Below are 13,916 nucleotides of genomic sequence, written 5' to 3'. Positions count from 1 at the left end.
ATATTGATTGGAAGTAGAGACTCCACCTGAGTCCACACACCCTGAGCCTTCAGGGAATTCCAGACTGCACCCCAGCCTAGTAGCATGGCGTCCTTTGTCACTATCACCCACGAGGGTCTGCGGAAACACGTCCCTTGGGACAGATGATCCGGCGACAACCACCAAAGAAGAGAGTCTCTGCATAATCCCCATTCCACTGTCCGAGCATGCACAGTTGCAGTGGTCTGATATTAAATCGAGCAAACGAAATAATGTCCATTGCTGCCACCATCAATCCAATTACCTCCATGCACTGAGCCACTGATGGCCGAGGATTGGACTGAAGGGCTCGGCATGTATTTAGAATCTTTGACTTTCTGACCTCCGTCAGAAAAATCTTCATGGATATAGAATCTATCAGAGTTCCCAAAAAGGGAACCTTTGTCTGTGGAATTGGTGAACTCTTTTCTAGATTCACCTTCCATCCGTGAGTTCTCAGAAAGGACAACACCATGTCCGTATGAGATTTTGTCAGATGATAAGTCGACGCCTGGATCAGAATATCATCCAGATAAGGCGCCACTGCAATGCCCCGCGGCCTGAGAACCGCCAGAAGGGACCCTAGAACCTTCGTGAAGATCCTGGGTGCTGTGGTCAACCCGAAGGGAAGAGCCACAAACTGAAAATGTTTGTCCAGTAAGCAAACCTTAGGTACTGATGATGATCCTTGTGGATAGGAATATGAAGGTATGCATCCTTCAAGTCCACGGTAGTCATATATTGACCCTCCTGGATCATTGGTAAAATTGTTCGAATAGTCTCCATCTTGAGAGGTGGGACTCTGAGAAACTTGTTTAGACTCTTGAGATCTAAAATGGGTCTGAACATTCCCTCTTTTTTGGGAACCACGAAAAGATTTGAGTAAAACTCCTGCCCCTGTTCCAGTCTTGGAACGGGACAAATTACTCCCATAGTAGAGAGGTCTTTTACACAACGTAAGAACACCTCTCTTTTTATCTGGTCTACAGACAATCATGAAAGAAGAAATCTCCCCCTTGGGAGAAAACTTTTGAATTCCAGTTGATACCCGTGGGTCACGATTTCCAGTGCCCATGTGTCCTGAACATCTCTTACCCAAGCCTGGGCAAAGAGAGAAAGTCTGCCCCCTACTAGATCCGGTCCCGGATCGGGGGCCGCTCCTTCACGCTGTTTTGGTAGTAGCAGCGGGCTTCTTGGGTTGCTTACCCTTGTTCCAAGCCTGGTTGGGTCTCCAGACGGACTTGGCCATAGCAAAATTCCCTTCCTGTTTTGCGGAAGAAGAGGGGACTCCTTTAAATTTCCGAAAGGAACGAAAATTATTTTGTTTACCCCTCAATTTAGCAGTCTTATCCTGAGGTAGGAGATGACCCTTACCTCCAGTAATGTCAGAAATAATTTCGTTCAAGTCAGGCCCGAATAGGGTTTTACCTTTGAAAGGAATAGCCAAAAGCTTTGACTTAGATGACACATCAGCAGACCAAGATTTTAACCATAACGCTCTACGCGCTAAAATTGCAAATCCGGCATTCTTAGCCGCCAACTTAGCAATTTGAAAGGCGGCATCTGTGAGAAAAGAATTAGCCAGCTTGAGAGCCTTAATTCTATCTAAAATATCCTCTAAAGGAGTCTCAGTCTTAAGAGACTCTTCTAAGGCATCAAACCAGAAAAGCTGCCGCAGTGGTAACTGGTACAATGCAGGCTGTCGGTTGTAAAAGGAAACCCTGATGAATAAATAACTTTTTTAGAAGACCCTCCAATTTCTTATCCATAGGGTCTTTGAAAGCACAGCTATCCTCAATAGGAATAGTTGTACGCTTAGCCAGGGTAGATATAGCTCCCTCCACCTTAGGGACCGTCTGCCAAGAGTCCCGAACAGTGTCAGATATGGGATACATTTTCTTAAAATTAGGAGAAGGTGAGAACGGTATACCCGGTCTGTTTCACTCCCTCTTGGTAATCTCCGAAATTCTCTTAGGAACCGGAAAAACATCAGTGTAAACAGGTACCTCTAAGTATTCCAGCTTAAATCTAAAGGACATGACGTCCGAGTTCGTCTGAGGTAACACACTTCCCGATTCGGAAAGTTCTCCCTCAGACAGAAGTTCCCTGACCCCCAAATCAGATCCCTGTGAGGGTACATCGGAAATAGCCAACAAAGCATCAGAGGACTCAGTATGCACATTGATTCCTGTCCTACTGCGTTTGCCCTGTAACACTGGCAACTTAGATAATACCTCTGTAAGGGTAGTTGACATAACTGTAGCCATATCCTACAGAGTAAATGAATTAGACGCGGTTGAAGAACCTGGCGTTGCTTGGGTGGGCGTTAAAGGTTGTGACGCTTGGGGAGAAATTGGCGGCATATCCTGATTCTCCTCAGACTGAGAATCATCCTTAGGCACACTTTCTTTACATAAAATATGCTTTTTACATTGTAAGGCCCTTTCAGTAAATGAGGGACACAAAGTAAGAGGAGGTTCCACAATGGCATCTAAACACATAGAACAAGGAGTTTCCTCAAGTTCAGACATGTTAAACAGACTAGCAATAGTAACAATAGTCGTTCTTAACCTTATTATTGACCTCTGAAGTCAAAAACACATACTCAAAAAGTTTTCTAAAAAAAGTGTACTGCGCCTTTAAATAATAAAAGCGCAACAATTTTTCTGTATCTCAAAAAACGATGTTTGCAGCAATAAAAATATTGTAATCAGCCCAAATTTGCTAAATAACATTGCACCACTTGTTATAATATGCTATGTAACCCTTTATATCACCTATATCAGATCAACTAAAATTTTAAACCCTCTAGGCCTCTGCACCTGCTGTGGCGCCTACTTGCCCCCAGAGTACTCGAATTCTGCTGAATGATGATCTGATTGTAAAATTGAACTTGGGCCCCACCAGAGCTAGAGCTACTGCTGCTTATGCTGAGGAAATACTGCGCATCTGAGCGTGCGAAATAGGCCCCGCCCACCATGGACGTCGCACTAGCCGTTTCAACAACCGCATGGGAAGAAAAATAAAATGTCTATCCCAGGCCCCATGAATAAGCCATGTGTCCCTCTAATAGTGTGTATAACTATGAAAATAACAGTCACTTCAGGCCAATTATAAATAAATAATAGGACAATCTTAAGACCACAACCGCATCTCCCAGCGTCAAGCCCATATTGAATCCACATATAAAATATAGCATCAATATAAAAGAAGGTAATGCAAGTTCCACCATTATACATTAGTGCCTACTGCTTACCCCTTCCCAGGTAGTGAATAATGTCAGCCTGTTCTGATATATCAAGTCTCCCTAGAACCAAAAGACTGAATATACCTCACTGCTGCTTGTAGCATGACACCGTTCTCCACACTGAAGATTTTTCTTGCACTACCTTCAGAAGCGCTGTGGGAACCAGAATGGATCTTAGATAATGTTTGCTAAGATCATCAACAACAGGGCAGAAAAAAATAATGTCTCCATTCCTCTTTGGAATGCTGACTGACAATTTCTCCCTGAGGAAAATAGTACTCACTGGCACCATTTTAAATAAAAAACTTCTTGATTGAAGAATCTAAACTAACACCTCACTTTACCTCTTCCTATTACTAACTCAGGTAAAGAGAATGACTGGGGGTGGAGGGAAGGGAGGAGCTATATATACAGCTCTGCTGTGGTGCTCTTTGCCACTTCCTGTTAGCAGGAGGATAAATCCCACAAGTAAGGATGAAATCCGTGGACTTGTCATATCTTGTAAAAGAAATAACATAATTTATGCTTACCTGATAAATGTATTTCTCTTGTGGTGTATCCAGTCCACGGATCATCCATTACTTGTGGGATATTCTGCTTCCCAACAGGAAGTTGCAAGAGGATCACCCACAGCAGAGCTGTCTATATAGCTCCTCCCCTAACTGCCACCTCCAGTCATTCGACCAAAGACAAGCAAGAGAAAGGAGAAACTATAGGGTGCAGTGGTGACTGTAGTTTAAAATAAAAATTACCTGCCTTAAAATGACAGGGCGGGCCGTGGACTGGATACACCACAAGAGAAATAAATTTATCAGGTAAGCATAAATTATGTTTTCTCTTGTAAGGTGTATCCAGTCCACGGATCATCCATTACTTGTGGGATACCAATACCAAAGCTAAAGTACACGGATGAAGGGAGGGATAAGGCAGGTACTTAAACGGAAGGTACCACTGCCTGTAAAACCTTTCTCCCAAAAATAGCCTCTGAAGAAGCAAAAGTATCAAATTTGTAGAATTTTGAAAAAGTATGAAGCGAAGACCAAGTCGCCGCCTTGCAAATCTGTTCAACAGAAGCCTCATTTTTAAAGGCCCAAGTGGAAGCCACAGCTCTAGTAGAATGAGCTGTAATCCTTTCAGGAGGCTGCTGGCCAGCAGTCTCATAAGCTAAGCGTATTATACTCCTTAGCCAAAAAGAAAGAGAAGTTGCTGAAGCCTTTTGGCCTCTTCTCTGTCCAGAGTAAACAACAAACAAAGCAGATGTTTGACGAAAATCTTTAGTAGCTTGTAAATAAAATTTTAAAGCACGAACTACGTCAAGATTGTGTAATAGACGTTCCTTCTTTGAAGAAGGATTAGGACACAATGACGGAACAACAATCTCCTGATTGATATTCTTATTAGATACCACCTTAGGTAAAAACCCAGGTTTGGTACGCAAGACTACCTTATCTGCATGGAAGATCAGATAAGGGAAATCACATTGTAAGGCCGATAACTCAGAAACTCTACGAGCCGAGGAAATGGCTACCAAAAATAGAACTTTCCAAGATAAAAGCTTGATATCTATGGAATGAAGAGGTTAAAACGGAACCCCTTGAAGAACTTTAAGAACCAAATTTAAACTCCATGGCGGAGCAACTGGTTTAAACACAGGCTTGATTCTAACCAAAGCCTGACAAAATGCCTGAACGTCTGGCACATCCGCCAGACGCTTGTGCAAAAGAATAGACAGAGCAGAAATCTGTCCCTTTAAGGAACTAGCTGACAATCCTTTTTCCAATCCTTCTTGGAGAAAAGATAATATCCTGGGAATCCTGACTTTACTCCATGAGTAACCCTTGGATTTGCACCAATAAAGATATTTACGCCATATCTTATGATAGATTTTCCTGGTGACAGGCTTTCATGCCTGAATTAAGGTATCAATGACTGACTCAGAGAAGCCACGCTTTGATAAAATCAAGCGTTCAATCTCCAGGCAGTCAGTCTCAGAGAAACTAGATTTGGATGGTTGAAAGGACCCTGAAGTAGAAGGTCCTGTCTCAGAGGCAGAGTCCATGGTGGAAAGGATGACATGTCCACCAGATCTGCATACCAAGTTTTGCGTGGCCACGCAGGCGCTATCAAGATCACTGATGCTCTCTCCTGCTTGATCTTGGCAATCAGACGAGGGAGCAGAGGAAATGGTGGAAACACATAAGCCAGGTTGAAGGACCACGGCGCTGCTAGAGCATCTATCAGCGTCGCCTTGGGATCCCTGGACCATGATCCGTAACAAGGAAGTTTGGCGTTCTGACGAGACACCATAAGATCCAGTTCTGGTTTGCCCCAACGATGAATAAATTGAGCAAACACCTCCGGATGGAGTTCCCACTCCCCTGGATGGAAAGTCTGTTGACTTAGAAAATCCGCCTCCCAGTTCTCTACTCCTGGGATATGGATAGCTGATAGGTGGCAAGAGTGAATCTCTGCCCAACGAATTATCTTTGAGACTTCCAACATCGCTAGGGAACTTCTTGTTCCCCCTTGATGGTTGATGTAAGCCACAGTCGTGATGTTGTCCGACTGAAATCTGATGAACTTCATTGTCGCTAGCTGAGGCCAAGCCTGAAGAACATTGAATATCGCTCTTAGATCCAGAATGTTTATCGGAAGGAGTGTCTCCTCCTGAGTCCACGATCCCTGAGATTTCAGGAAGTTCCAGACTGCACCCAAGCCTAGAAGGCTGGCATCTGTCGTTACAATTGTCCAATCTGGCATACCTTTGGACAGATGGACCCGAGATAGCCACCAGAGAAGAGAATCCCTGGTCTCTTGATCCAGATTTAGTAGAGGGGACAAATCTGTGTAATCCCCATTCCACTGACTGAGCATGCAGAGTTGCAGCGGTCTGAGATGTAGGCGGGCAAACGGCACTATGTCCATTGCTGATACCATTAAGCCGATTACTTCCATACACTGAGCCACCGAAGGGTGAGAAGTGGAATAAAGAACACGGCAGGAATTTAGAAGTTTTGATAACCTGGTCTCTGTCAGGTAAATCCTCATTTCTACAGAATCTATCAGAGTTCCCAGAAAGGAAACTCTTGTGAGAGGTGATAGAGAACTCTTTTCTTCGTTCACTTTCCACCCATGCGACCTCAGAAATGCCAGAATTATGTCCGTATGAGACTTGGCAATTTGGAAATTTGACGCCTGTATCAGAATGTCGTCTAAATAAGGGGCCACTGCTATGCCCCGCGGCCTTAGGACCGCCAGAAGTGACCCTAGAACCTTTGTAAAGATTCTTGGGGCTGTAGCTAACCCAAAGGGAAGAGCTACAAACTGGTAATGCCTGTCTAGGAAGGCAAACCTGAGAAACCGATGATGATCTTTGTGTATCGGAATGTAAAGATAAGCATCCTTTAAATCCACTGTAGTCATGCATTGACCCTCCTGGATCATAGGTAGGATGGTACGAATAGTCTCCATCTTGAATGATGGGACCCTGAGAAATTTGTTTAAGATCTTGAGATCTAAGATTGGTCTGAAGGTTCCCTCTTTCTTGGGAACCACAAACAGATTTGAATAGAATCCTTGTCCCTGTTCCTCCTTTGGAACTGGGTGGATCACTCCCATAACTAGGAGGTCTTGAACACAGTGTAAAAATGCCTCTCTCTTTATCTGGTTTGCAGATAATTGTGAAAAGTGAAATCTCCCTTTTGGAGGAGAAGCTTTGAAGTCCAGAAGATATCCCTGGGATACAATTTCCAACACCCAGGGATCCTGGACATCTCTTGCCCACGCCTGGGCGAAGAGCGCAAGTCTGCCCCCTACTAGATCCGTTACCGGATCGGGGGCCAATCCTTCATGCTGTCTTAGAGACAGCAGCAGGCTTTTTGGCCTGCTTACCTTTGTTCCAAGTCTGGTTAGGTCTCCAGACCGACTTGGACTGAGCAAAAGTTCCCTCTTGTTTTGTATTAGAGGAAGTTGATGCCGCACTCGCCTTAAAGTTTCGAAAGGCACGAAAATTAGTCTGTTTGGCCCTTGATTTGGACCTATCCTGAGGAAGGGCATGACCTTTTCCTCCAGTGATATCAGAGATGATCTCCTTCAAACCAGGCCCGAATAGGGTCTGCCCCTTGAAGGAAATATTAAGCAGCTTAGACTTTGAAGTAACGTCAGCTGACCATGATTTAAGCCATAGTGCCCTACGCGCCTGAATAGCAAAACCAGAATTCTTAGCCGTTAGTTTAGTCAAATGAACAATGGCATCAGAAACAAAAGAATTGGCTAGCTTAAGTGCTCTAAGCTTGTCAAGTATATCGTCCAATGGGGTCTCTACCTGTAAAGCCTCTTCCAGAGGCTCAAACCAGAAGGCCGCAGCAGCAGTGACTGGGGCAATGCATGCAAGGGGCTGTAGAATAAAACCTTGTTGAATAAACATTTTCTTAAGGTAACCCTCTAACTTTTTATCCATTGGATCTAAAAAAGCACAACTGTCCTCGACAGGGATAGTAGTACGCTTAGCTAGGGTAGAAACTGCTCCCTCCACCTTAGGGACCGTTTGCCATAAGTCCCATGTGGCAGCATCTATTGGAAACATTTTCTTAAAAATAGGAGGGGGAGAGAACGGCACACCTGGTCTATCCCATTCCTTAGTAATAATTTCTGTAAACCTTTTAGGTATTGGAAAAACATCAGTGTAAACAGGCACTGCATAGTATTTATCCAATCTGCACAATTTCTCTGGCACTGCAATTGTATCACAGTCATTCAGAGCAGCTAAAACCTCCCTGAGCAACACGCGGAGGTTTTCAAGCTTAAATTTAAATGTTGCCATATCAGAATCAGGTTGAATCCTCTTCCCTGAGTCAGAAACATCACCCACAGAAAGAAGCTCTCCTTCCTCAGCTTCTGCATATTGTGAGGGAGTATCAGACATAGCTACTAAAGCGGCAGTGTGCTCTGTATTTCTTCTAACTCCAGAGCTGTCTCGCTTTCCTCGTAACCCAGGTAGTCTGGATAATACCGCTGACAGTGTATTATCCATGACTGCCGCCATGTCTTGCAAAGTAAAAGCCATGGCGCGCTAGTACTTGGCGCCTCTTGAGCGTGAGTCCCTTGAGCGGGATTCAAAGGTTCTGACACGTGGGGTGAGTTAGTCGGCATAACTTCCCCCTCGTCATATTCCTCTGGTGATAAATTTTTTAAAGACAGAATATGGTCTTTATTACTTAAAGTGAAATCAGTACAATTAGTACACATTCTAAGAGGGGGTTCCACCATGGCTTCTAAACATAATGAACAAGGAGTTTCCTCTATGTCAGACATGTTTAAACAGACTAGCAATGAGACCAGCAAGCTTGGAAAACACTTTAAAGCAAGTTAACAAGCAAAATATAAAAACGGTACTGTGCCTTTAAGAAAAATAAAAAAGGTCAGAATTTGAAAAACAGTGAAAAAAAGCAGTAAATCAAACGAAATTTTTACAGTGTGTATAATAAGCTAACAGAGTATTGCACCCACTTGCAAATGGATGATTAACCCCTTAGTTCAAAAAACGGATAAAAAAAAACAAATAGACGTTTTTTATCAGTCACAACAAACTGCCACAGCTCTGCTGTGGTCCTACCTTGCCATACAAATGACTTTGGAAAGCCTAAAAACCCTTCAGAGAGGTCCTATAGCATTCAGGGGACTCCTTCAGGGAAGCTGGATGTCTCAGTCTGCAAAAGTTAATGCGCACTTAGGAGCGAAATTAGGCCCCTCCCACTCATGTCTACACAGTGAGAGGCCTAATAAAACTATTTCTAGTGAAATTTAAGAAAGCCATGTGGAAAAACTGGGCCCCAATAAAGTTTTATCACCAAAAAAGCCTATAAAAACCGTTTAAGCACCAAGCAAACGTTTTATATGTCAGGCTTTGAAAAATAATAAGAGTATTACCTCTAATAGTAAGCATGATACAAGTCGCTATTAAATCACTGTAATCAGGCTTACCTTAAATAAATCTGGTATCAACAGCATTTTCTAGCATTTACATTCCTCTAGAAAAAATTTTACTGCACATACCTCATAGCAGGATAACCTGCACGCCATTCCCCAGCTGAAGTTACCTCTCTCTTCAGTTATGTGTGAGAACAGCAATGGATCTTAGTTACAACCTTCTAAGATCATTAGAGACCACAGGCAGATTCTTCTTCTATTTTCTGCCTGGGACTAAAATAGTACAACTCCGGTACCATTTAAAAATAACAAACTCTTGATTTGAAGAAAAAACAACTACATTTCACCACATCTCTCTTACTGCTTCCATGCTTGTCGAGAGTTGCAAGAGAATGACTGGGGGTGGCAGTTAGGGGAGGAGCTATATAGACAGCTCTGCTGTGGGTGATCCTCTTGCAAACTTCCTGTTGGGAAGGAGAATATCCCACAAGTAATGGATGATCCGTGGACTGGATACACCTTACAAGAGAAATGAGTATTATTGAGGGTCTGACGCAGGTGTTTAGGGGATGCTAACTTGTACCCAGGGGGGAACTACCATTGATGCACTATCTATCTATCTTCAAAACCATTATACAGAGCAGTATATATATTATTATTATTGCTTACTACTAAGTTACCTTTGGGCCCCAAAAATATTTTGCCCCAGGGCTCTCTGTTGAATAGGTATTGCTTCTACATAAAAGGCAGGCATGGGAAGAATACAGGATTGATTTCCAAATTAGCTCCTTGTGACCTTTGAATAAACTTATCTGTATCCCTATATGTATCAGCATACATAAACAATCTTGTAAGTTCTATGGGGCAAGAACTAACCATGCCTAAAATATCTGTCAGCAATGCCGCACAGAGTGATATAACTATATGTATGATATCAGTATTTACAAGGTTAACACTAGCCCTCAGGGTAAAATATTTTCACATATGTAATTTAGGAGCACCCAGCCTGTCACCTCCAACACCCCATGGCTCAGAATATAAACACTGTCACTTGTGACTGTCATCTCTAAGATGAGATGTGACACAACCCCCTGGGAACCTGCTATTGTTTCACCTCACAGGGGATTTAGCCTTTTTTTGTTTGCTGTGAAACTGTTAAACATTTATAGCTTAAAATATCCTAGCTCTGCAGCACAGTCAGACGTAAGAGCATACAATTTATATACAAACCTCTCGTGCACTGGCACTGTTCCTGTGCGGTAAGTAGGTGACACGCTGTGCGCGGCTTCCATTAAATGACGATACAACCCATTTCACAGTCACACTGCTGTGAGTAACATCTGAAAACTGTAGGTTTTGGGGGACATTTGCAGGTTCTGTAAAATATTAAAGGACACTAAATATATCAAAGTCATTGCACTCTCACCATAGGTAATAGACACCTATCTCTATGTTTACTATTTTATGGAGACACACCAGCCTTTCTAGAGGAAATATAATAAGTCCAATGGTTAGGAGTATTTTACAGCAAGACAAGGACAAAAACAATTATGAAGGCATATTGTTATGTTCTAATTGTCTTCATCAAACAGTTTATGAGTGAATACATACATTCTGAGGTTATACATACATTCTGAGGTTATTGTGAGTGATCAAACTCTGTGGGTTTCCATGGTTGACCTACCTGTCACTTGCTTCACAGATACAGGGTCACTGGTCTCATCCCCAGACAAAGAATATACAGTAATCCTATACAGAGTACTGGGTGACAACCCAGATAGCAAAATGAATGTGTCACCAACCTTCATCTGCAAAGAACACATAGGCACCTTAAGCACAGATAAACTTGACAGAAGGGAAGGAAATGTAAGACGTAATGTAAAGTATAAAATAGTAACAAAAAAAAAACAGAAAAAGAGTGTGCTAAAGATAGTGAAATATAGAAAGAAGAGTGAGCATTTGTCCCATGTACTTGTACTTGGTGACCTGCGCTAAGGATAGCGCTATTAATGCTTCTAAAATAAAAACAATTACCTTGTGGCAGAATTGGTGCGAAGAACTGCATATGAAGTGTTAAAATGTCCCAGAAACCTTCATTCTGAGCTTGGTTATTTTCGTTAGCATTTATGATCCTGTTCTGCCCTCCATGTTATAACCCCTGCTTTTTTTTATTGAATAAAATTTCTGGCTGAAACCCTCTTTCTGTACTGTGTATACTGCTAATGACCACTAGCAATTATTATCTGGATTACCCATTTGTCTGCTCTTATTGTTGGATGCCTGTTTTCTGCTGCATATCCTGGTACCTGAACATTACGTGCTTCACAACTATTCTTCTGTGCACTCCCTGGATACCAATGCTAGTTCCTGGTCCTGATCTTCTGGTTTTGACTAGGGCCTATCTCTGACTACTGGTTACAGAACATCTCCTGCCATAATGGTTCCAGCTAACAAGCAATGCAACTTCCATTTTACCTTATAGTGACATAGCAGACTAATTTACCTCTTTAACATCATCCTTCATGTCTGACACTGCAGAGTAGACCACCAGATACTGAGAGACTCCCTCTGCTGGCTGCCACTGCAGCTCCATCGAGGAATCTGTCACATGATCCACAGAGAGGGACCGAGGAGCAGAAAGAGGCACTAAGGGCACAAAGAGAGAAATTAAAGTATAATCAAGCTAACAGTGCATACCTCAGTGCTAAGTTATGAGGGAAACTAAGGGCTAGATTATAAGTGGAGCGCAAACGTTTGCACCCCAGCGATAAGGGGTATTTCATGAGGATTTGCGCTCATCTGGCTTACTGATCATATTACGAGTTGAAAGCAAACATGATCGAGTGAGAGCAATCACGATTTACGCTAGATTCATTACCATGAATTCAGAGCTCTGGTTAACGGTTTTGCAAAACTAAAAAGTGTCACAAAACACATCAAGAATACATTACAAAGTACAGCTACACTCATAATAACACATTCTAATAAAAATTATTGCAAAAAATAATCCACAAAAAAGTCATAAGGGCTCAAAGATATGAGGTCTCAGGTATTAGAAAAAATAGCAGGCAAAGGGCTTTAACATTGAAATACATACATATACATCTTTAAAAATGTATATATATATATATATATATATATATATATATATATACACATACTGTACACATACTATATATATATATATATATATATATATATATATATATATATATATATATATGTATGTGTATAAATATATATTGTACCAAAATTCCATCTGATATATGTAGAAATATTTATTTCGGAATAATAAGAACATATTCTGCTATGTGCATATTTTCATGTGGGATTAGCACAAATGAGAATATGCGATCGTGTGCGAGAGGGTTTTTTTTCTCTATTGATTTCTCTGGGGGAATACGTGAACGCGCACGTAACTTAGGACTTTTGCGCTAGTCGGGTTACTGCAAGAGTAAAAACAGTTTACTTTAAACTCATAATATGAGCGCAACCCAAGGAGCGCAAAAATCTTAATTCTAGCGCAATAAATGCTTAAGCGGGAGCGTTAATTAGTGCCCCACTTGTAATCTGGCCCTAAATTGAGCTGGTTTAAATGGGTTACAAATTTGAAAGTGCTGGAGAGCAATACAATTATTTGGCAGAGAAGTGAGAACATGTTGTAAAACAGGGCGATGGTGCAGAGTGATGTGAAAGTGCTGCATTGTCATAGAAATGTTATGCAGAACAATAATAATGTGCTGCAAAACAGGGTAATGAATTAAAGGGATACTAAACTCAAATTTGTTCTTTAATGATTCAGATAGAGCGTGCAATTTTAAGCAACTTTCTAATTTACTCCTGTTATCAATTTTTCTTCGTTTTCTTGCTATCTTTATTTGAAAAGCAGGAATGTAAAACTTAGGAGCGGCCCATATTTGGTTCAACACCTGGGTAGCGCTTGCTGATTGGTGGCTAAATTTAGTTCCTCAGAAATTTACTATGAAACCTCAAAAGTTTTCAGTGAAATCTCCTGAGATCAAAGTAAAGCAAAATCTGACATCAGCACTGATGAAGCTGATTGTCTATTGTTGTTTTTTTCCCTACATGGAGCTGTCAGTAGCTAAAGTATAACTGCAAGGAAAACAGAAACAGAGGCGCCACATGTGTAGATCAATCAAAACTGACAAAATCCAAGCAAGATGAGATACAGGATACTCACAAACGTGAAGGCACTCTCTTGTGCCTGTAGGGGCAGGCTGGTATTTAAACAGCAAACCAGCTGGCTGTACCAAGGGATCCCCGTCAAGATATCCTACAGTTGTGGTGAATCTCACAACAGCAACCCTTAACTAGGTTACTTCCAGCAAAAAGGAAAAATTGTCCAGAGGGGAGGTAGGCTAAACAGCCTTATGGTTACTGGCAAGGGAAATGCCACATGAACACCAGATTTGTTAAAAAAGTTTCAAGTATTTTACCAATTATCAGCAAAACATAAGAAACATCAGTTCCTGGAAGATGTGCTGTTACTGCTCATTTATTGCAATGTTCCAGCTCTGTAAAAGTAAAAGTAAGTTAAGCTGAAAGCTGCAATAAGAAGCCAAATCTACTTTAACACCAACGCGTTTCAGCACAACCAGTATGAATTTGTCAGGACAAGTGAGAGAACCACCTCTGCATATTTATAGAACAGCATTTCTAAGGATACTAAGGCAATTAGCTAGTGAAAATACTTACCCAGTTA

At 41.8% G+C, this 13,916-nt stretch overlaps 1 protein-coding gene across 1 annotated transcript in view; it reads right to left on the bottom strand.

Moving 5' to 3' along the window:
* COL20A1 (collagen type XX alpha 1 chain) overlaps positions 1 to 13,916 on the bottom strand; it is a 478,350-nt gene that overhangs the window by 319,651 nt on the left and 144,783 nt on the right. The window contains exons 13-15 of the mRNA XM_053708962.1: positions 11,697 to 11,839; positions 10,878 to 11,001; positions 10,424 to 10,569 (exon numbers count right to left, since the gene is read on the bottom strand). Of these exons, the coding sequence (XP_053564937.1) occupies positions 10,424 to 10,569; positions 10,878 to 11,001; positions 11,697 to 11,839 (413 nt within the window). The remainder of the gene's footprint in view (positions 1 to 10,423; positions 10,570 to 10,877; positions 11,002 to 11,696; positions 11,840 to 13,916) is intronic.

Source organism: Bombina bombina, chromosome 1 (assembly GCF_027579735.1).
Source record: "Bombina bombina isolate aBomBom1 chromosome 1, aBomBom1.pri, whole genome shotgun sequence".
Lineage (NCBI taxonomy): Eukaryota > Metazoa > Chordata > Amphibia > Anura > Bombinatoridae > Bombina > Bombina bombina.
The sequence above is the reverse complement of the archived record's forward strand: the minus strand, read 5'-3'. Positions and strand labels throughout refer to the sequence as shown.